The following is a 24,932-nucleotide window of genomic DNA, read 5'->3' on the forward strand; positions in this document are numbered from 1 at the left end:
TCTGGCCCAGTGGAGTAGCCAAGGGTGGGCTTGGATGGGCCCAGGCCGACCCACTTTGGGTTCAGGCCCACCCAGTAGCAGCGTACCTATGATGTGGCTGGCAGGGATCCCCAAGCCCCACCAGCCGAAAACTCCCAACAAGTGTCCCTCCTGCATACCTTGTAAGTAGCAGATCTTCACCTGCAGTGAGCAGTCACATACATACTGCTCGCACCGGCCCCATAGCCTTCCTTCTGATGTATTTCTACCTAGGCAGAAACAGGAAGTTGCATCAGAGGAAAGGGTGTGGGGCCAACGTGAGCAGTGTGTATTAGTTGCTGCTCACTGCTGGTGAAAATCTGCTATTTAAAAGGTATACGGGAGAGGGAGGATGTTTGAGAGACCATATGGCATGCAGGCGAGAGAAGGAGAGACCAAATCACCTGTGGGACGGGGCAAGGTTTTTCTGCCCACCCATCTTGGGCCCAGGCCCACCCAAAATTGGGTGTCTTGCTACGCCCCTGGTCTGGCCTGAGCCCACAACGCCCTCTAACCTTGTGCTCCAATGACCAAAGTGGGAAGAAAAAGACTGCATGCACTCCCCTTCCCCCTGGGGCGATCTGGTCCAGGCCATCAAAAATGTCTCTCTCCCCCCCCCCCCACAAGAATTTCTTTCCCAGACCAAAATAGTGGCACCTAAACCCTAGCAGTTCATCCTAATGTACCCCTGGGGGTCAGATGTTGCCATTTTGGAAGATGGCGGTGGGACAAGGATGCTGCCAATGGACATCTCCTGGGGACCAGGTAAATATTAGGGAAGGGGAGATGCCAAACCTTCCGGAGGGTATGGAGGAGGGGAAACAAAGGTTAGGCAGTGCCAGACTCAGGTGGGAGGAAGTAGGGAGGAAGCCAGTGCATGAGATCAGGCCCCTTAAGCGTGTGAGCTGGAGAAGGAGCCTGATTGTATATGTTACATGCCGAATGCCTATGACTTGGCATGTCTGGTATTGATCCATGAACCTGGTGCTGTTAGTAACACTGGTAGCAGCCAGGTCAGGCTCACTCATGGGAGGTGGGGATTGAAGAAAGGATTGGAGAGCTACAGATACAAATCTAAATTCTGGGCATTTTTCAGACATTTTCCCATCTTTCTGGCATCTGGACATTATCTGTAGAGTCTTGACAGTTAGCAACCCTAATTTTCTGAACTCTGAGTACATTTGACAGGGCTCCTTAGAGTCCTTGGCATGTGCTTTAAGGCCTGTGCCTTAATCTAGCCTGTGCCTTAATCCAGCCCATAGTACAGTTTTTTCTGAAACTATGGTAACATTGCATCAGAAATTAAGAGTCATGGAAGTTTGTTGTGTGGAAATTTCCGTATTCATTAAAATCAGAAGAAATCTAAAGTTGGGATTGTTTACTCTCTTCTCAGTAGGCTTGTGATGGTAGCTCAGAATCAGCATGGTCCCTACATGCTAACTCCTAAAGGAGACTCTACTTCACAGCCCCTCCCAGAGCAGCCCTAGATTAGGCACTCCCCCCTCTTTCCCTGCATCTGTCCTCAAGACGTCCCGTGGCAGTGTATTTTTCATTCAGGTTAGTAGGTTGTGATTTGACCAAATGCTACACACAGGAAATTCAGTATGTCTGGTGAGCTGATTACACAGGGATGCACCTGTTAGTGTGCTCCATTTACAACATCTTTCCAAACCTCCCAGAGTTTCATGTTCTAGTGTTTCCTTTCTAAAAGACACACCTCATAAAACCTTTGTCCATTGTCCCAGCATCTCTCTTTCCTGTGATGCAGACTGCTTTGTGTTCTATTAATATCATTTCCCCATTGATATGGAGGACAATTTTAGAACCAACCACGTAAGTGGATGTGGCTGGTGTACATTGAATAGCAGTGGTTTTAGAATGGGAAGGAGAAGGGAAGTGTTGTTTAGCCATCCATGTGGCAGCTGCTGAACTTGCAGCCCTCTGCTAATGACTCCCTGTTCCAGAAGCTCATACACCAGAGCCGGGCATGACAGCATCCAGTTTGGTTAATTTTCCATCGCAGACATATGAAGAGCTCACTTAGCCGGCAGGTGGATGTGGATAAGGTAGAGGGACACCCAAACTATCAGGAGAGCACCTCCAATAGAAACGTTTTTATGGCCTTTGTGTGCTCCTTCTCCACAGACTACCAGGGGACTTCTCCAGCTCTTCCCACTGCTGGCTGATACTAAAGGGTGGTCATGCTTGTTTCTGGCATTTTATTCCTAATAGTAGCCGCAATTGCTTTGAGACTTGTCCCTGGGATGTCTCTTCCTTCTCTAGCCCAGGAAGTACTCAAGAAGACAACTTGGGGAATGAGCCAGGGCCGGTGAAGGAGAGAGAGCTGAGAGGTAAGCCTAGCATTGAGGAGGAGGGGGTTGAGCAGAGAGGAGAACCAAAGGCAGCTGGGGAGGTTAAGAATAAGATGAGGGGAGGGAACAAAAGTGAGCTGGAGAGGGGACTGAGCCTCGTGAAGGGGTAAAAGTAAGCTTAGAAGGGTGAACTAAACCTGGAAAGGGGGGCAAGAGTGGGGGATACTTGAATCTGAGAAGGAGAGTTTGAGCCTGGATAGAGGGTAAAAGTGAGCTTAGAGAGGGGACCAAACCTGGGAATGTGGCAAGATTGAGCTGTAGGGGGATTTGAGTCTGAGAAGGAGAGTTGGAGCCTGGGGAGGGGGAATTGTGTGTGGGAGAGCAGGAGGGGATTGAATACTGGAAGAGGGACTGAGCCAGGAGGTGGGGGGGGGGGGGGGGAAGAGTGAGCTGGAGAAGAGTCATTCAGAAATAACTTGTGAATTGGGGTGGAAACAGAGTAAAGTGATGGATCAAAATGATGGGAGAGAGACAAGATCAATCTGGTGCAACAAGTGCAAATTGGAGGAGGAATCAAGCCTATCGGGTGGGAGGAGGGAATTATGAGGGATCTGAAGCCTGGGGAAGAGGAGTCCGCCCTTATGATGTCCTTTTTAGTACTCGAGTAAATTCTGCAAAAAAGTACAAATTCTCCATCTTTGAGTAATAACTATTTATTGCATTTAAAATTGTTCATTACTCAGGCAGTGATTATATTATGTTATTTTGGCAAATAAATGCCTATAGAATTTTTCAGTTTTTTTAAACAGGATTTCCCCAGGAGTAAAATATGTCTGTTTGAAATTGTGCTTTCATTTTTAAAAAAGGTCACTATGGGGTCTTTTACTAAAGTGAGCAAGTGTTTTTAGCTCACGCTAAAAATTAGCTGGCACTAAATGCTGAGGCGTCCATAGGAATATAATGGATGTCTCAGTGTTTAGCGCCAGCTGATTTTTTACGTGAGCTAAAAACACTTGTGCACCTTAGTAAAAGACCCCCTATATTAGCAAAAGCACTTGGTTCCCATTGGGTTCCTCATTGAATACCCACCTATTAATTGTATTCTTTGCTTTTAATGTTCAGAAGTCCCTTTTGGGGCCTGCAGTTAACACAGCCAGAACACATCTTAAAATTAGTGTCACCTCTCTTTCTTGTTATTAACCTGAATTTTATCTCCGTTCTGTAAGCAGTTAGTCCCTGATTATTTTTATCTGGAGTGATCAGGCACGTCAGATAAATATACTTATGCATTTTCAAGAAGCTGCCTATATTATACCACTGACAGAGGGAAAGCACAGGGGCCATGTCTCTTTCTAATTTGTGAGATATAATTTGTTTCATGGCTACAGGGGTCGGAATACTAACCAGCTTATTTGTTTTACTCTAAGACAGAATGGAAGTACAACTGGAAGGGAATAGAAACAAATATTTCTTGAGAATGAGTTAAAGCAGCAGAATCATCTGCTGTCCTCACAGCATCAGTTTGCTTGTTTCTTGCCTTTTTTTTTAAATCCTCTTTTACCTTTTAATTTTTTTTCTCCTGTTTTTAAAGTGCCACACTTTTATCGGGCATGTGTATTTTCAGTAGTTCAACCAACACTCTGGAATGCTTTGCTGAGAGAACTTACAATGATAGCATGAATAATTATTTTCTGGAAGAAATTAAAGGCACATCATTTTAAACAGGCTTTCTCATCAGTACTGATTCAGGATACACACAGTTAACTAACCTTAAATACTAAAATGTGCTAAAATCTGGGCATACACGTTTTAACTTGGGACTTTCCCAAACTCTAAGCCTAGATTTAACGTGGCACTTATGTAGGACTTTTTCTTTTATTTGGTTGGCAAGTCATGCACTAATATTCCCATTAGTGTGCGATACCTGCGAAAAGTTAATCCGGGAGCACTTACCGTCTCCTACTTAAAAGATGCTCGCGTTAATTCCATGTTATCCAGTTACTGCGCTTTAATCATAACACATTAGCTGGATAATGCAAGAACACTCACTCTCCACTCATGATACGCCCCCTCCAAAAAATATTTTCAATGAAAATAGTGCGTGTAACCAGGCAAAATATCTCAAAATGCTTTAACGCATTTTGCACCAGCCTGATAGCATGCACTAGCTGCACATTAAGGGCTTAATACCCTTTAGTAAAGGGCCCCATAGTAACAGAGAATTATTGATAGATGCTGTATCTTGATGCCAATTTTGGAGATAATTTTATAAATTGGAACCTAGATGTCCACGCCACTTACGTGTATCATAGGTGCCAATAATAGGTAAATATGCACAAATGTGCACCACTCACTGTTCTTTAAGGTAGCTCCTAAGTGCTATAGCACGTAACTTCAGGGAGGGGGCATATATGTGGGCAGAACATGGGCGTGCCTTCAAGTGATACACATAACTTATAGAATACTATCAGTTCTGTGAATAATATGGCACATGTAAGTGTGCACATTTACACTTTACATTGGCATGGCGTAAATGGTCTTGCTTAAACTTAGGCATACTCATGCCAATTTGCACATGTATTCTATCACAGCATCTTGGTGCACAGGAAGATGTTACAGAAGTGGGTGTCCAGCAGTTGGCATCAGCACACCTAAATCAAGGCACTAATTTATAGAATTGCCTCCTTTATGTTTATTTGTGCTTTTTATTTTGCTATTGTTTCTTGTATTTTATTTTTATCTTTTTATCTATTATTATATGTGTGTGTTATAAGACGCCTGTGTGTGGGATAAGTATTTTAAAGAAATAAGTATTAAACAGTGTAATCTTAATTGTGAGAAGAGGAGGAAGGGAATATGTGCACTGTTAATCAATGAGCCTTGGTTGTTTTCAGAGACATCAAGGTAGTTAATGAAGTAAACTCAAGAGCAGGTGGTACCGCAGTTTATTACTGCGTGGTAGAGCTCAGTGCATTGCCAGTAGAGCAGTACCAAATAGCATATTTTACTATTCGGCCGAATACAAATAGTGAAAAATATTATTCGGCCAAATACAAATACCGAATACGAATAATGGGCTTTTTGCTTTAACATAAATAATAAAAAAGCCATGTGAAATCAGAGATCAAGTGTTTATTTCATTAAGATTTAGCACAGCAGAGCCCCGGATTATTCGTATTCAAATTTAAATCACTATTTGGCCAAATGTGAATAATGTATTCAGGGCTGAATTAAATCAAATACGAATATTCGGTACAGCCCTAGTTTCCAGAACCCATTTTCTGCTCATTGGGCTGATCCAGGATTGGGATGCTGAGAAGATGGCATTTTCAGTTTCTCATGGGAATAAACCCTGACCATCAAGCAATGGCACCTCCTACTCCCTATAGTCTGTGTCTCTTAACCACAGGATTGTGAATGCAGTGGCTGAGGCAGAAAGGGGGAACCTACAGGTGAGGAAAATGTAGTAGGTGAGTAGGAAGAAAGCAGAGGTGTAGGCAGACCTCAAATTTTGGATGGGCCACTGGGCAAATTGGGTGGGCACATGTACTGTAGTCTCCACAGCCCCAAGCCCCACCAGCTGCAGGGGTCCTCGGGTGGCAAAAACAGCTCCCTCTCCTTGCTGCAACTGGTGGTACTGTCCACATGCTGCCGCTGCCCCACCCCTTTGCGCATGCTCGATTTTCACGCATGCGTGAAAACTGTGTGTGTGTGGCAAGGGAAGGCCAACATGACAGCAGCATGTAGACCTTGGCTGGAACATGTAGGAAAGGGAGCTGTTCTTGCTGCCAGAGGACCCCTGCAGCTGGTGAGACTTGGGAATACCGACCAGCCAATAACAAGTGTGTTTTCTTTTGGGGGGCAATGTCTCTAAATGGGTTATTTTTGCACATACTATGATAGTAATGAACCTCATTCCTAAGCTAGGGTATGTGGAGTATGATCTCAGTCTCTCAAATTTACAGAAAACAAAACAAGCTTTGTGGTAAGGTGTATGGGATGTTGTCAGTGTGGTGTGCCAGGTGTACTTGTAACCACTTTTATGGTGACCACACTTGTTTTATAAGCTCCTTTCCCCAAATCCAGTCTTCCGCTGTTTTTCATGCATCCATGTGCAGTGCTGTCCTGTAGATTTGAGAAGCCCAGCATTCCCGTGGTGGATGTGACTAAGTTGGAGGAGCTTTCAAACGAAATACTAATTTCGTTTTAGGATTGAAATAACATCAAAATGAAGTAGGAAGAGGAACGTTTTTTTTTTCCTTTTTACTGCCAACTGAATTAAATTAAAAGTTCTTTCCTGGCATAGCAGCTCTGTGGTATCATGACTTACAGGGTACTTTGTATTGCAGCATTTCTTTTCAGAATAATAGAGGCTACAAGCAGCATTATTAAATTTTTACTGTACAGCCTGCTGACATTTTCTGTCTCTGCTCTCCTGTTTTTACGTTGCTGCTTCTTAAAGAGATATCAACCATATTTTTTGGGATAGAGTCTATAGGCCAGTTATGGCTGTTTGTGCATGTTAAAGCCTGTGGTGCTGATTTCATTGGGAAGAAACAGGATTGCAAATACCAGAATGTATTTATTTATTTATTTATTTGGATTTTGCTCACACCTTTTTCAGTAGTAGCTCAAGGTGAGTTACGTATTGGGATGCAAGTTAAAAAAATGAGCAATAATGAAGTCTCCATCCAGAGCAGTGCTGATTGCTCCAGCAGGCATAAGATCTGATCCAGGAGCTGAATCAAGAACTCTGCATGGTCACTGGGACAGCCCCTCATTTGATCATGAACGTTTGTAACTATTATGTCAATTCTAATAGTTATTGCCTTGGTTTTCATGCCTGGTCCTTTAATGAATATATTTATTTTATTTTTGTTACATTTGTACCCCGCGCTTTCCCACTCATGGCAGGCTCAATGCGGCAGGCAATGGAGGGTTAAGTGACTTGCTCAGAGTCACAAGGAGCTGCCTGTGTCGGGAATCAAACTCAGTTCCTCAGGACCAAAGTCCACCACCCTAACCACTAGGCCACTCCTCCATGAGAAAGGTTTGCATACCATGGAGGCAGTAGGCATGCAGACCTTCCAGCATGAAATTTAGGACTAAATTTTATATATGGTGCTAAAAAGGTGCTGAAAAAAATGCTCAGGTCTATTCTATAAACCGCAGTTAAAGTTAGGTGCGGTTTATAGAATAGCGCTTATGCCTGGGAACCATCTGCTCGATATTCAAAAGTATTTAACCAGTCAGGAATAATAGAGGCTGCAAGCAGCATTATTAAATTTTGACTGTACAGCCTGCTGGCATTTTCTGTCTCTGCTCTCCTGTTTTTACGTTGCTGCTTCTTAAAGAGATATCAACCATATTTTTTGGGATAGAGTCTATAGGCCAGTTAAATACACTCAAGCCGGCTATTCGCCGATATTCAGCAGGAGATAACCAGCTATCTCGCACTGAATATCCCAGTCAGCGGTTATGTCGCATGACATAACCGGTTACCACTGATTTTCACTGACTGACCGGTTAAGTTTAGCAGCCAAATAGACCTGCGTAAATAGTAGGTCTATTTTTGGCTGCTAGAACCTAGCTGGTCATCCAATGAATATCAACTTAACTGGTTATTTTTGCAGCGCCAAAACCCCCCCCCCCCCCCCCCTGAAAATTCAGTGCTGGTGGCCGGACATGGCCTTGGCATTGAATTTCCGGGTTCGCCAGCGACAGCGGGAGTTAACCAGTCTAACTCCCGCTGTCTCAATATCTTGGCCCATGACTACATTTAGGCGCAGCCATTTACACCAATGGAAATGTGGTGCAAATTGCACGTAAATTAGGCATGAATCCCACCTTATTCTATGATTATTTTCAGAACTAAAAGGAACACCCCCGTTCTGCCCATGCCCCTCCCATTTTGGCATCCCATTTTTTGACTTACAAGTAAAATTTAGGCACATACATTTTAATTCTAATTAGTGCCAATAATTGCTTGTTAAAACACCAGTTATCGATGTTAATTAGTTTTTCATTTAAATTGCACATGCAAATTGGGCATGCACCCAAATTTGTACTTGCAGTTTTTAGCGCTTATTATAGAACTAGTAAAAAAGGCCTGTTTCTGACACAAATAAAACGTGCGCTAGCAAGGTTTTCCTTGGAGTGTGTATGTTTGAGAGAGTGTATGTGAGAGTGACTGTGTGTGAGAGAGAGAGTGAATGTGTGAGAGTGTGTGTGTGAGAGAGTGAGTCTGGGTGCGAGTGTGTCTGGGTGCGAGTGTGTCTGTGAGAGAGAGAGTGTGTGTGTGTGAGAATGAGAGTGTGTGCAAGTGTGTATGTGAGACACAGTGAGAGAGAGAGAGTGTGCTTCACACAGATACAGTGTGTGCGAGAGAGAGAGAGTGTGTGTGAGACACAGACTCTCTGTGAGACTGAGTGTATGAGACCAAGAGAGTGTGTGAGTGACTGTGTGACACATAGAGAGTGAATGTGATACAGTGTGAGACATAGAGTGTGTGAGAGACAGTGTGGGAGAGTGAGAGAGAGAAAGACATTTGACTGTGAGAGAGAGAGAGAGAGTGTGTGTGAGAGAGAGTGTGTGTGTGAGAGAGGTACCTCCCCCCTCTGGTGTCAGGCCCCCCCTTCCTCCCGCTCTCTGGTGTCAGGCCCCCCCCCCTCTCTCTCTGGTGTCTGAGCGTTACTGTGCAGGACGCTGAGCTCTGGCTGTGCTTCAAGGAACTGACCAATCCTATTTAATAGAATGCACCTCCAACATTCTGAAGCCGAGAAACCTCGTGTGGTTGGTCACTTCTGCTTGTGACGAACCCGGAAGTACGTGATGTCAATTCAGGAAATGGATACAGAGAGCAGGAATGCCTCAGCCATGCAGTCAGCTTCAGAATGTTGGAGGTGCGTTTTATTATATAGGATTAGGCCGTTAAGTTCGTCACAATAAAATTGTTTAGCAGTTCCATCTATGTGACACTAGATGTCATCAGAATGAAAATATTCATTGTGATGGGCCCCTCCCTATAGAACATCCAATCACATACTATCTTTGATTAGAAAATTCTTGAGAAATTTAAATCCAGATTAAAGACTAAGGGAAGACTCCATAGGGAATATTGTGGGGATGCTAAATACACAAATTGGTACTGCTAATCTTCCTCTCCCTTTTCTTTCATGATTGTAATTTTTTCCAGCTTCCTTTTGTTTACATATTTTTTTTACTTTATAATGATTGTATATCACTCAAAAAGATTTCTAATCAGGCGATATATCAAATTTTTAAGTCAAGTGGTTTGGTAGCTGTGTTAGTCCACTTTTAAAGGTAATAAGTAGAAATAAAACAAAACATAAGAAAAGGAAATAAGATGGACAGCACTTTACAAAACCAGAACACTGTATCAATGATTTTATGGTGAGAACACTAAAAGGCATTTTAAGACAATCCAGGACCAGAAGACCTTTGAAGTCAAAATGATGAAATATTTTGACACCCACCAGACAGGATTTAACAAAAATCTGGGTTTTCTATCACATTATAAACCATAATGTTAACCTCTTATCACCCTATCCCTCACCCACCCAGCTCTCCCTTTTTCTCACATTACCCACCCCATCCTCTTCCTTTGAGACTGTCATTGGAATGCTTTTATGTTTCACTTATATATTCTGATATTTGTCAGCATTTGCTCATTTCTGATCTGAAGAAGGTGTGTCTTTGAAAACTAATAAAAAATTTATTAAGTTAATCCAGTAAAAAAGGTATCATCTTACATTCTTTTCAATGTTTTGTTTTATTTGTATTTATTACCTCAAAGTTTTAATAAACTTGGAAGCTTAATGCACATTCTGGGGCTACCTGGCTAAGGACCCTGTTTACTAAGCTGTAGGCATGCAAACCTTTTAGCGCGCGCTAAAAATTAGTGTGCTCTAATGCTAGAGACACCTATAGGAATATAATGGGTGTCTCCATCATTAGCGTGCCTACAGCGCAGCTTAGTAAACAGGGCCCTAAGTGTTTTGCAGTAACTAGATAAGTTTGAAAGACTATCACAGGAACTCCTCCATCCCTGCACCTTTACAACTAGCCAGCTTGCATTTTTAAGCAGATATATGCAGCCACTCAAAGAGGTCAGATGTTTAAACATGGAGATTTATCCACCTAAAGCCCTATTTCTAGCCAGGTAATTCGTTTGAATGTTAACCCCTGCAGCAGGTTTAGTCTTTTACTGCCTCTCCATCGCTGCATGCCTCTCCTTTATTGTTTCTGGTAATGTTAGTGATTAATAGAACAGTGTGAGGAGGAAGACAGGATAAGAAACCCAAAAGAGAAGGGCGACCTCATCTAATACATCTGGCTTAATTAAGTAATCAGATTCTATAAAGAGACCTTGTCAGGTTGGTGCAGTGGGAATTTAAAAAGCTCTTAAAGCTAAATTATGAGGTTGTCATACCCTTTACGTCTGTGAATGTGACACTCCTGACCATGTAATATCACATCTGTCTGGATGACTTCTTTGCGATATGCTGCACTCTTGAGTGAAGTAAGAGGTTCAGGCTAATACAGTCTAAATTCAAATGGACATGATCATAGCTTCAGCTTTGCAGCACTAAAGCTCTTGAGAACCAGTTTTCTGTTTTTGATTTTTTTTTTTTGTCCCTGTAGTCTCTTTCTCCTTCCAATTCAATTGGAACCAGCGCTGGGATCCTTGCGCCAGGAGCTTTCATTCACAACTACCCAGGGATTTTTCCTCCATGCCGGCTTCTCATTTGATCCCTTTTGTAACTTTGTTATTAATTCAAGCAATCATTGAATTCTTAAATGAGCATCATCTGTGTCCCCGTACTTTCCTCTCACCAGCTAGATCAAGGTGCTGGATCTTTTGAGCATCACTTACAGTGTGGTGTAGTCAAAGCTCATTAAAATGCATCAACTGCCTGGTTCCACATAAGGGGCTGTAAGGGATATATTTAGTATGCACCTCTCTCTTACGATTCGACTTTCAAGATGTCTATTTATAGCAGCTGAAAATTAATCAAACACATCACATCTCCTCCCCCTCTCTCTTCCTTCTCTCTCTTCCCACCTCCCATCAGGTGAGGAGAGGCTGTCAGGCAGAGAGGGCCAGCAGGGAAAAGCAGGATTACTGACTGATAGCTTGTCCAGTCCTCCCACCCTTCTCTTTCACTGGTTTTGTCATGAAGAAGGGAGAGCAAGCTGTTTTGTACATTCAGAGCTCTTCCTATCTTGTTTCTGTCTGTACAGAATAGGTGTGTGGATGTGTGCACATGTAATTCTTTACATGTAGATTGACATGGTTTGTAAAGCTCCCTCAGTATATACTCAGCACACAGGTGAGAATGGCAGGAGTACATATTGAGTTCATTTCTCTCCATGCCATTGACGTCCTTTACTGTCAGCCTCGCCCAGTTGCAAGCCACTCTCTCCCTCCCTTTCCCCCTGTCTTCCTCCTCTTCCAAAATACATTCTTTCCCTTTCCTCTTTCTCTTCCCTCTCATTCTATACTCACTGCCTCAGCTCTGCTCATAGCTTTGGTTGTCTGCCAGAGTTCCAGTTGGGGGGAGGGGGTAAAGTTATACCTCCATCACCTCCTTCCAAGTGTTGAGGATGCAGCTTCCTCTTGCAGGACCCCAATCTAGGCCAAAGGTGCTACCGCCTGACATGCAGAAAAACAGGACAAGTGTATATTTAGATGGTGTCTGTGCTGATGTTTCATGCATCTAGCTTTAGATGGGTCTTTGGGTGCTATGTTTACATATGTTTATGTGTCTATAAAAAGTGTATATCTTGTGTTGTATTTTCTAAGTGTGTTTATCTCTCATGTGTACCTTATATATGTGTAATAATATGTATCTGTGCAGGTATATTTTGGTAATTTCAGCTGTGTGATTCTCTGGATGTATGTCTTGGGGTAGGAGGTGTTTATAGTATCCTTGGGTGTGTTATTAAGTTTCTGTAAGTGTTGCAAGTGTGTCACTCTTCTGATCTTGGGGAGTACTAAGAAGTTTAGGAACACATAAGAGGCTATCTTGTTAGAAACTGTGGGGACAGTTCTATAACCGGGAGCTTCCAGTTAGGCACCCCAATGACATACGATAGGAGCCTATTCTATAATGACACCTAGACGCCCAGGTGGTGTTATAGAAATAAGCTGGTATCAGCGTGCCTAATATTTACGTGTCCACAGTTACACTAGCCACGGTCATGTAAATGCAGCTGGACCATACATAACTTACAGTATTCTGCAATTTAAGTTTGTAACTGGGGGCTCCACCCATGTAGTTGTGCACTATATTCCTTACCCTTGTCTTACAGAATTGGGCTTAGAGCACTTATGCACATTAAGGGGTGAATTCTATATACAGTGCCAAAAAAGCACTATTCTATTAGCCACCACTTATTTAGGTGCAGTTTGTAGAATAGTGTTTACACACAGGAATCACACCTAACTTCAGGCGCAGACATTTGCACCAACTGAAATGTGGTGCAAATGTATGCACCCAAATTGGGTGTGTATCCTCCTTATTCTATAACGATGTGTGTAAATGCTAGGACTGCCCCCGTTCCACCCATGACCCTCCCATTTCCGCGCCCCCTTTTTAAAACTCTCATAGTAACTAGATGACGGCAGAGAAAGACCTGGACGGTCTATCCAGTCTACTCAACAGGATAAACTCATATGTGCTAATTTATATGTATACCTGACCTTGATTTGTATCTGCTATTTTCAGGGCACAGACCGTAGAAGTCTGCCTAGCCCTAGCCCCACCTCCCAACCACTAGCCGTGCCTTCCAACCACCGGTGCTGCCACCCAATCTCTGCTAAGCTGAGCATCCATTCCTTCTGAACAGGATTCCTTTATGTTTATCCCACGCATTTTTGAATTCCGTGAATCTTACTAATGTTCATGTTTGAAGGGATGGTGGGATTCAGGGGTAGCTTGTAAGCTCTGTCGAGCAGGGACTGTTTCTTCATGTTCAAGTGTATAGCACTGCGTACGTCTAGTAGCGCCATAGAAATGATTAGTAGTAGTAGCTTCCCTGATGGGTTTGGGTAGGAGAAGGATGAGACAGGGTTGCTGGGGGGAGGAGGGGGTATGGGGGAGTGGGAAGGGTGGGGTTGATTGGGATTGTGCAACAAGTTAGGGGTGTGAAGGCAGAATGTTTGAGGATGGATGCTTGTATGGCGCTCATGTAAAATTTAGGCATGTAAGTGCTATTAAATCTAATTAATGCCAATAATTGTTAAAAAGCCAATTATTGGTGCTAATTAGCTTGTTATTCAAATGATTTACATGGCCAAATTGGGTGTGCACCCATATTTGCATGAGCAATTTTTGGCAGCTTTTATAAAATTAGGGAGTAAGTGCTCAAGGGGTGGGTAACATGCACCTGAAAAGTGTTCATATATCTCTGTTTTCCTTATGAAATAGTGTGTGTATATACATAACATACATACAGTATGAGGGTAATTCTGTGCCAGAGCCGGTGGTGGGAGGCGAGGATAGTGCTGGGCAGACTTATATGGTCTGTGCCAGAGCCGGTGGTTGGGAGGCGGGGCTGGTGGTTGGGAGGCGGGGATAGTGCTGGGCAGACTTATACGGTCTGTGCCCTGAAGAGCATACGTACAAATCAATGTAGGGTATACACAAAAAGTAGCACACATGAGTTGTCTTGTTGGGCAGACTGGATGGACCGTGCAGGTCTTTTTTCTGCCGTCATCTACTATGTTACTATGACCAGCTCCCATTGCGAGGGAATGGGGACTTTCCACCGGGGCTGGAGAAGGGTTTATTTGATAGATGGTCGGCACAGGGGATTACTTTGCTAGAACATTTAATGAATGAAGAGGGTGTTCTGTACAGTTTTCCGGACATGCAACAGAGATTCTCTTTAGCCACTAAAGATTATTACACATACCGACAATTGCATCACTATTGGTTCAGTATGGACCAAGATGCACTAGGCACAAGGTTGGGCTCTAGGCTTCGAGATTTTTTGAAAGGGGATGCACACGGACAGGTGTCAATATCGAGTTTACATAAAGTATTGGAGTCCCTTAGCCCCTGATTAACACCAGGAAAAGCATCCAAGCTGCAGTTACGGAACTCCGTGAAGAAGTGAAAGATATGAGCGGCCGAATAGTAGAGACGGAGGAGCGGATTGAAACGATGGCGGGAGAGCTGCAGACTTTGAGGGAAAGTGTTTATAAAGAACAGCAAGAGCGAAACCTCATGGAGCAACGTCTGGAGGACTTAGAAAATCGCTCACGGCGGTGTAACTTGAGAGTTAAAGGCATCCTTGAAGAAGTGCAATTCAGGGATGCGGCGAAAGTTGTGCAAGAGATTTGTAACTTTATTCTGGAGCATGGAAAGGATCCTGAAGAAGGACTGGAACAGCCTGCAATAAAAATTGATAGAGCTCATCGGAGCTTGGGGCCGCAGCGGGGGGATTACCCTCGAGACATAGTGTCATGCTTCCATGAGTTTCAGGTGAAGGAAGCGGTGTGGAGGAAAGCACGTGCATTGGGGGAAATCAAATGGCGCAATGTGCAAGTGCAGATTTTTCAAGACCTGGCGAGATCTACTCTACAAAAGAGACGAGATTTTAAGGATATTATGAGATACTTGCAAAAGGCGGGTCTGCGCTACAGATGGATATACCCTAAAGGTTTGTTGTTAACAGTGGGAAACCAGACAAAGAAAATACTGCAACCTGAGGGAGCATGGAAGATTCTGGCTGCACTGGGATGTACAGACCTGCCGGAGATATCTGAAGCTTTCCAGAATTCCAGCAAAGACAGGCCCTCTAATAGTAAGGGGGGCTGGATTACACAGGGTGGAGGAAGAACTAACAAGAGTCCACCGCGAGTGAACAATGAGCTTGAAACAGCCGCAGGCACCTGAAAAGAAAAAAATGCTGGAGGGCAATGGCCCGGAGTTAATGATGAGTAAATGCACTTCTATAACCAGTGACTTAATGTTAAGATTTATAAAAGGTTTTGGTTTATAGGGGTTATCTGGGGGAATAAGTGGGGGAAAAATGATGTATGCTGATGAGTGATGGGGTATGTCGGGGATAAAGAATGGAAAGGGAACCCAACGGAACGACACTTCCTTAGGGATATCACTGGCAGTTAAGACTAGTGAACAGACGAGGGGATTTTCTGGGAGGGGGGAGGGACAGGGGAGGGAAGGGGAGGTGGGAGGGATAACAGTTGTTTCGTGGAATGTAAATGGCATGAATACTCCAGAAAAAAGAAGTATCATAAACAGGGAAATTCGCAAAATGCAATGGGATATCAGTATACTGCAGGAGACACACATTCAAAAGAAAGACGAGCGGTTAATACAATATAAGAATATGGGGAAGAGTTATTTTTTGGCAGACCCTAGAGGGGGTAAAAAAGGAGGCCTTGCAATCTATATCAAAGATACGGTCCCGTTTGTTCATGAACAAACCTATTCAGGGTCAGGGCAGGTGCATTGCGGTCAAAGGTAAGATCAATAACCAGCTGATTACTTTGGTGAATATTTATGCACCTAATGAGGGACAGGGGGCATTTTTTGAAACCCTGAGGACAGAATTACTCCAATTTGTGGCAGGAAATGTAATCCTAGGGGGAGATTTCAATTGGGCATTAACAGAACTTGACTACTCTAAGGGCAGGAAGGGTGGTAGACCGGCTAATACGTCTAAATTATTAAGACTGGTTAAGGAGCTAGACTTAATTGATGTTTGGAGAATGCAACACCCCGGGCAGCGGACCTACTCCTTCTACTCTCATGCGCAGCGCTCTTACACACGGATAGACGCAATTTGGGGATCCCGTGACTTATGGGGTAAGGTACGGGACTCTGATATTGGGAGCATACATACCTCGGACCATGCCCCTATCTGGATCTCATGGAGGGGATTGGGGAGAGAACGGGAACAGACATTTTGGAGGTTAAATGAATCCTTGCTTGATTCTGCAGAGGCCTGCGGGGAAATTAGAAGGGTGATACAGGAATACATGGAGCACAACGATACAGGGGATGTAACTGATGGGATCCTATGGGATGCCCTGAAGGTGGTAGTAAGAGGTCATTTGATTAGGAAAGGTAGCCAACGGAAAAAAGAGGGTCAAATCCAGGAATTGAAGGTACGACAAAGATTGGCTTTTCTGGAGGCCAACACCAGGGAGGGAGGTGTCCTGAAGCGCTGAGGGAGCTGCGAGAATGCAGGGCAGAGCTACAACAAATACAAATTAGACAGATGGAATACCATAGAAAGCTAATAAGACAAAAATTATTCGAATTCAGTAATAAAGCTGGCCGGATGTTGGCGCGCAACTTGCGACAAAGGGTAGTGGGAAATACTATAACTAAACTAAAGGGAGCGGGAGACTGTCTGATGTATCAGGACAAAGAAATAAGGGAACAATTTGCCCGATACTATGCAGCTCTTTACTCTTCAGAAGTGAAAATTACAGTGGAGGAGATTCAAGAATATCTAGGAGGGATAGGACTATGCAGCTTAACTGAGCAGCAGAGGGAGTTCTTGGACAAGCCCATAACGTCAGATGAGATAGAGAAAATTATTAAGGGTCTGAAAGGGGGTAAAGCACCTGGACTTGACGGGTACACGGCTAAATTCTATAAGATACTGGGAAAGGAGCTAGGACCACTCTTAGTGCGGGTAGGGAATGAATGCTTCAAATTAGGGACTCTACCGAGGAGCATGTATGAGGCGGGGATTTCAGTTCTTCCCAAACCTGGGCGAGACCCAACAATATGCGGTTCATATAGGCCGATTTCTCTTATAAATATAGATATTAAAATGTTGGCCAAGGTAATGGCAGAGAGGATTAATAAATTCCTTCCTCAGTTAATTCATACGGATCAAGCAGGCTTTATACCTAAGAGACAAGTAGCTGACAACATTAGGAGAACCCTAAATATTGTTTGGGAGGGTCAAAAAAGAGATGAGGCCTTGGTGCTTTTAACAACTGACACAGAAAAGGCCTTCGATCGGGTTGAGTGGGCTTACCTGTGGGAGGTATTAAAGGTTATGGGATTTGGTCCAGGGATCCTATCTTGGCTTCGGGGATTATATGCAAGACCGGTGGCCAGAATAAAGGCGAATGGAGGATATTCGGACCAAGTGCAGATACAAAGGGGTACCAGACAGGGCTGTCCCCTCTCTCCCTTGCTTTTTCCTATTGCGATCGAACCCCTTGCGCAGAAGGTTCGGGAGACAGCTCAAATAAAGGGTCTTTATGTGGGGGATAGGGAACATAAAATAGCTCTGTTTGCAGACGACATTCTTTTCTACGTGAGTCAACCAGAGGTGTCGTTAACAAACATCTGCAAAGAGATCAAAATTTTTGGGGAAATGTCTGGATTTAAAGTCAATTATGATAAATCAGAGGTTTTGGGTGTGGTGGGGCCTCCCTCTGATACCGAAGCTATGTTGGAAAACTTTCCCTTCAGGCAAGCACAGGAGAGCTTTAAATATCTGGCCATTTGGATAACTAGGGATTTAACAAAGTTATATGGTTTAAATTATGCTCCCCTGTTTAGGGAACTGCGCACAGACATGAGTCGATGGAAGAATGGTCTGCTGTCCTGGTGGGGCAGGATAGCGGTGGTCAAGATGAACTTGGTCCCGCGGATGTTGTTTCTTTTCCAAACGTTGCCTTTGGAAGTTCCACCAGTGGTTTTGAATAAATTACAGTCAGATATTTCACTGTTCGTATGGGGGGGTAAGAGAGCAAGAACATCGAAAAGAATTATGTGGAGGGGAGTAGAGGAAGGGGGAAGAGGGTTACCCAACTTAATATGGTATTATCAAGCAGCCCAATTGAAACAAGTAGCGGAGTGGAGCAAAGGAGATAGATCGCCAGTGGCGACTTTAGAGCAAAATCTGGTTCCAAGGGGTAATTTGGAGAAAGGTATAAGGGGGTCTGGACAGATGTATAGCTTACCTCAGGGGAATATTAGTCCCGTTGTAGCTCACTTGCAACATACCTGGGATGTATTAAAAAATAAATTCCGGAAGGGGGTGAAAACCTCTACTTTGGCTCATATTACCCATGAAGATGAGTTTCCCGCAGGACAAGAGGGGGGGGGGGGGTATTTCGTGAGTGGAATCGAAAGGGCCTGCGGAGATTAAGGGATCTTATGTCGGATGGGGTAATAAGAGACTTTACGACACTAAAGAGGAAGTTTGATTTACCAGAATCTGATTATTTTGCATACATACAGGTTAGACATTTCATGACGGGACAGGGGTGGTTGGCATCGGATCCGAGGGAAAAGGAGCTATTGGAAAATATTTGGGTAACCCTGGAAGGTGGGAGGAAAGGAATTTCCCGGTTATATAAATACATTAGGGGAGATAAGATGCTCAAATTGCCCTACATGACTGCATGGGAACGTGATTTAAATCTGGAAATGAGTATGAAGGAGTGGGAACGGATGTGTTTAGAGGTGAAAAAGGCATCGGTGTGTGTGCTAATTAAAGAAAATGCATACAAAGTTTTAAGTAGATGGTATTACACACCAGACAGGCTAAAGCGAATGTATCCTATGGTATCCAATCGATGTTGGCGGTGTGAAGCAGAAATAGGCAACTTTATGCATGTCTGGTGGTCGTGTCCTCTTATACAGACTTTTTGGGTGGAAGTTGCTATGCATTTGACAAGACTATTGGACATGGAGTTCCCTGTAGAACCAAAGTGGTATTTGCTGGGATGGGGGAATAAAAGGGGCCAGAAGTGGCAGAAGCGGCTCAAAAGACTGGGGTTGGCAGCCAGAAAGCTGGAGATAGCAGCCCATTGGAAACAAAGACTGGGCCCTACAATCACGGACTGGACAATGAGAATTAAGAACATTGTGGGCCTAGAACAATTGACTGACAAAAGACAAGGCAGATATAAGCCTGATGCGAAAGAATGGTCTCAAATAGAAAGACTATGGAATAGTGAATTACCTGTACAAGCGATTTAGCCAAGATGGAATAAGGTGGGAGCAGGGGAAGGGTGGGGGGAGTTGATTTGGGAGGGAGGATGGGTGGGAAGGGAGAAAATTATCAAAAAACGATTGTGATTTACAGTTGATGTTGGACTTTAATTGTTTGGAATATCAGAGCAGTCTGTTGACTGCATTTGCAAGCATTGTAATTTTCCATTATGTTGTGTTTAATAAACATTTTCAAATTTCAAAAAAAAGATGGAAACCGCCAATCTGGCGATGATTTATAGTGGGACGGTGCGGTCAACACCACCCTAATCATTGAGTGGTCTGAGATGGCCTCCACCCCTATGTCTGCCTGTACAATGTCCGCGAATATGCTCTGGAACACAAAAGTGTTCCAATCTGGACAAAGTATCATGTGCTCTGGATCTGTGAGTAAATGTGCACTCTGATGGCTGAATCAGTCTCCAGGAATAGGTTCATGTTACCTAAAACCAGAACGGGGGACACCATGAAAGGTGCCAATTTGCCCAACAGTTCTGGAAAAAAGTTGTTGTCAAAGGATGTTGGCCCATATATTCCCAAGAAATATATATTCCTGCCTTGAACCCATAATTTCAGGAAAATATAGCGCCCTTGTGTGTCAGAGAACACCACTTGAGAGGTGCAAGCCAAGGAGTTTCTAATTAATATTGCGATGCCCCCTTTGCAAGTCCCTGAGGACGAGAAATGTACTTCTCCCACCCATCTCCTCTTAAGTTTTTGGTGCTCGGCGTCAGTGAGCCTGGTCTCCTGGAGACAAACTTTATCACTTTTGCTCTTTTGGAGGGCCGTTAGTATCTTAGATCTCTTAATGGGGGAAGTGATCCCTCCTACATTCCAGGAGGTAATCTTACAAGCTGACATTAACAGAGAAGTAATGCTTATCTGTTTCTATTACACATTTACAGACTTCAGGGGCGCCCAGCCTCACCCCCAAACAAGAATACATTCTGAACATAGTGATCTTTGTACAGACTCTTTCCCTCCCCCACTTGCACAAAAAAAACCCAAAAAACACATACACCAACCGCCCTTTCCTCTTCTACGTTGAACCTCCAGATTCCCAACCCCTACCCTTTCCACTCCCTCCCCTTGTACCCACCAGAGAATCAGCCACGCAACCGCATGGCAGGTTCTCAGAGACCACATCTTTGCCTCGGGCCCTCCCAACCTAGTAACATGTATTTACTCCCCTTGTCCAGATGGTAAGTTTACGGCTCTTGTTGGAGTACTTTGGGAAAAAATCAGGCCATCTTCCAAATCCAGTCAGTTCAGTCTCTGTTCCCAATAACATTGTGCCTCTGTGGGGACCTCTCATGTGTTGGCTCCATTATTCCCACGGTCCGCCATTGTTGCCAATGTTCCAGTGCCTATTATCCTCCGTATTACCAATTTCATTGTACGAGCTCGCTTAATCCCATTGCTGTACAACATATTCAACCGAATATTTACAGTGTTGCCTGGAGACTGTTGTTGCTCCTTATCTCTCTTCCTCAGGAAGATCTTGAATGCTAGCTACAAACTCGTTCACTGCTTCATATGTCTGATATGTCTGCCAGTGTCCATTCACCTGAACATTTATAATTCCTGGATAGATCAGCATAAATCGCCGCTGCTTTGCGTGAAGTGCTGCACAAAGAGGTGTAAAGCGACATCTTTTCTCTTGAAGGGACACTGAATAGTCTTGAAATATTTTTATTGAATTTCCCATGTAATTCAAGGATTCTTTTTTAAAGTGATATCCTCTCAATATCTCCTCCTTGTGGATGTAATTATACAGCTTCACAAGTATTGTTGTTGGCCTTTGAGAATCGTTTTGCCGCCTGCCCACTCGGCAGGCCCTCTCCAGGCATAGTTTTCCTCGGCTATCCGATAACGCAAATTCATTCCTGGGCCATCCATTTTTCTAATTCTGAGGCTAGCGCTCTATCTCCAGCTGACTCCGGTATCCCCACTATCCTCAGATTTTGCCTCCTAGACCTATTTTCTAGGTCTTCCAACTTCTCTGCGTGTTCTCTGGCCTTCTGTTCAAATGCTGCTAACAACGCAGAGGTATGCGGGGCCTGGTCCTCCAACAATGACACTCTAGCCTCCACTTCTCTGGTCTGGCGGGTTGTATCCGTTAATATTGATTCTAGGCCTGATAGTCGTTCAGTAACCTGGCCGAACTGTGGTTCTACTGCCTTTCCCACTGCTATCATGATCTGATCCAATTGTGTTTCCGTAAATAATGGAGTTGGCACGGCATGGTCCTCCATCTTGTCATCGGCAATCTTCTGTTTCTTTTTCAGTTGTCTTTGAGATTTTCCGGCCATTTCCCTCTTCGGAGTGCTCAAGTATCTGTCCATGCGATTCCAATTCGAAATTGTGGAAATTAAGCTTTCCAGGGAGTAATTTTAAAAGATTTTGGTTGCTGAGGGTTCCTGGAGAGGAAAGCTTGCCCTTATCCCCTCATGGCATCACGTGGTCTCCGCTGGGGTAAATTTATAAGCACCTGTTTGAGCATGGAAAATTCTGTTCTGTGTTCACAGTTACCCCCAAAGAGAGCACTTGGGAACATAATACAGTATAGTGATGCAGTGTTGTATTTTAACATTACTGATAAGATTATTTCAGCTCTAAGCCTCAATCTAGCAAACGTAGCTGTTTATTTTAGAAGCCCCTATCTGTGATTCCAACATTTAAATACATATCCATAAGAACCAGTTCTGTCGGTGCTAAGCACCCCCATACTGATCAAGCTCCTTCACTGTGTCCAGTGAGGAGTTATTTGCATTGAGCACCCCCAATCATTTTGAAATGTTGATGACTCTATACATTTCTATCGAATAAATGGAGAAAAGCTGTAACTTTAAATAGTATTTTTCCACTAATTGTTAACTACCCTGATATTCTGGTAGAGGCGGCCTTTATAGTTATTATTTGTATGTGTAAATCTGAAATATGTGTATACAGCAAGGAGGCATGAACTGGGCGTGTTTTGGGTAGGATTAAGGTGTGGCCAAACAATACACATATACTGTTTATTTCAGAAGGGGAATGCATGTCTCTGACCCTAAAGATCAACATTGTGATTTACACCTGCTCCTGTGGATGTCAAGTATTTATACAGGGGCATATTTCAGCAATGCTGTACAGGACAGATTAGGGGAGGTCACCCCCCATTAATTTCCTAGTGCCCCCCCTTTCAGTAGTGTGAAATTATATGTTGGAATTGATAGATCTTCCTGCCAGAAATGCGTTTCCGTCTTCAAGGGATTATCTCATTCTACACTTTCTTAACTACAAAAACATCAGATTTAAATCAATACTAAACAGGTGCCCACTTAGGTGCCAAATGGTGGAACTCAATCCCAGGTGAAATAAAATATATCTCTAGCTACTTAACTTTCCGCAAATTCCTAAAGGCGTTCCTTTTCAACTTGTTTCTACATCAACTGTAATGTATCATTGTTTTCTGAACTGTGATGTTTCTTCTTCTGGTGTTCTTAAGCAATATTGCTGTAAATCTCTGTTATTATATGACTGCTTTTTTCTTGCACAATTACTGTAAAACTCCTTTGTTTGCCTCGTTTATTATAGTTAGCCTTAAAACTTTGTGCAAATCAGTTTCTCTATGAGTAATTTTACTGTAAACCTCTCTCGCTGCCTGATTTTGTCATATATTATGCTGTACAAAGTGTGATAATTCTACTTCTTTTATATCAAATGTAAGCCACATAGAACTAAATGGAATTCAGATAATGTGGGATATAAGAACCAATAAATAAATAAATTGCAGGCTTCTAAAATGGCAGACATACATGGTCTAACTATAGCACTTACATGGATATGTACTGAAATACCAACATAACACATGTAAGCGCCACACATGCACATCTATTTCTGCATGTATTCTAGAAAAAGCTCCATGTCGGCAGATCTTTTTCTGAAATACTGCCTGAATTTGACGCATCCTGACCTGGATGTCTCAGTTCTGATTTCCATGTAGGGAAATAGGTAGGGAGGAATTGTTGGAGCAATCAGTAATTGTCAGGACATCTTTTGGATTTTGAGTTCTTCTACTCTCCCACCAACCATTCACATACCGTTGGGTGAATCACTTTTTCTCCACACAAGGAGCTGATGGAAACAATACCACATAGGGAGGGCTGCTAAGATAAGAGCCAGTGGCATAGTTGCGGGTGGGTCTGGGTGGGCACAGGCTCACCCAGCAGCAGCACCACACTCTCTTGTCCTCTGCCAGCAGCCCAGTATCTTCCCCATCTCTGAACCCCCTCCCCAGTGCACTTCAGAGGCAGCCACAGCGATTTGTTTTCGCTGTCTATTCCAACCCGGCAGGCTTCCCTCTGCCACGTTCCACGGGTAAGGAAACAGGAAGTGATGTCAGCAAGGGCAAAACACAGTGGAGGGAAGCCTGCTAGATTGTAGACAGCAAAAATAAATCACTGTTACTGCTTCTGAGGTACACCAGGGAAGGGGTTCAGAGACAGAGAGAACTGCTGTTCACGGGCAGAGGATTGGGAGAGGGAGAGATGTGGGGAGGGGGGTGGTAGAAGAAAAAACTATTTTGTGTATCTATGGAGGGGCGTGGAAGGGCCCACCCAAGTTAACTAACTCTGGGCCCACCCAAAGTACTAGGTCTGGCTACACCACTGGTAGGGTAATCTCTTACTAATGAGGAAGCTCTGAGTCAATCTGCCACTCATTGTTTTCAGTTTAGTTGAGGAAGAATTTTTTCGGATGTTATCTTTAAGATAAGCTCCTGTGCAAAAGAAATAAGTTTGAAAGCTGCAATATGAGTGGATGATGGTCATAATGTTAATGAGGGTAATTCCACTTATGATTTTGGAGGTGTGTAGTGTGGAGAGAAGGAAGGTGTGAGCAAAGGATTTCCCAGAAATGAGGGAGTGGGATAATGTGTTCTTCAGTAATCTTTGATTAAATAGGTTATCTGAAAATTGTGTAAGGGCTTCTGTACACTGATGTGTCACTGTTTGAGAAAAACAAGGTCTTACAATTTATTTTCTTCCATAGCAAACTGCCAAGCTGGGCTCGGATGGTGGTGCCAAGGATATTCTACATCTCAGAGAAAGCTTGGAACTATTATCCATATACTATCACAGGTAACATACTCCTCATTGTGCAGACACACAGTTCTCCATACACCTTCACATGTACCAAATCTGAGAGAGAGTGAGAGAAGTCTCCACATACCATCACAGATAACATATCCCCTCACCTTGCAGACATACAGTTCTCCATACACCTTCACATGTAACACATCTCAGGGAGAGAGAGGTCTTCATATACCATCACAGGTAACATATCCCCTCACTGTGCAGGCACACAGTTCTCCATACACCTTCACACAACACTTCTCCCCAGAAAGGCAGGAGACAGAGACAGTTCTCCAAATATCACCACAGATAACTTATTCCATCATGCCTTTCCATACTAACTACAGTATTATTTACACATTGTCCATTGATATGTGTATCTGTCTCAGTGATTCCTAACCCTGTCCTGGAGATATAACTAACTGGTCTCAGTTTTGAGGCAGATGAGATAGATTTACATA

At 43.5% G+C, this 24,932-nt stretch overlaps 1 protein-coding gene across 2 annotated transcripts in view; it reads left to right on the plus strand.

Moving 5' to 3' along the window:
- The window catches only part of LOC115475950 (cytoplasmic phosphatidylinositol transfer protein 1-like), a 255,158-nt gene that overhangs the window by 157,752 nt on the left and 72,474 nt on the right, over positions 1 to 24,932 (plus strand). For both annotated transcript variants that reach the window (XM_030212032.1, XM_030212034.1), the window contains exon 4: positions 24,389 to 24,477. In XM_030212032.1, coding sequence (XP_030067892.1) covers positions 24,389 to 24,477 — 89 coding nt within the window. The remainder of the gene's footprint in view (positions 1 to 24,388; positions 24,478 to 24,932) is intronic.

The sequence above is a fragment of the Microcaecilia unicolor genome, chromosome 8, assembly GCF_901765095.1.
Source record: "Microcaecilia unicolor chromosome 8, aMicUni1.1, whole genome shotgun sequence".
Lineage (NCBI taxonomy): Eukaryota > Metazoa > Chordata > Amphibia > Gymnophiona > Siphonopidae > Microcaecilia > Microcaecilia unicolor.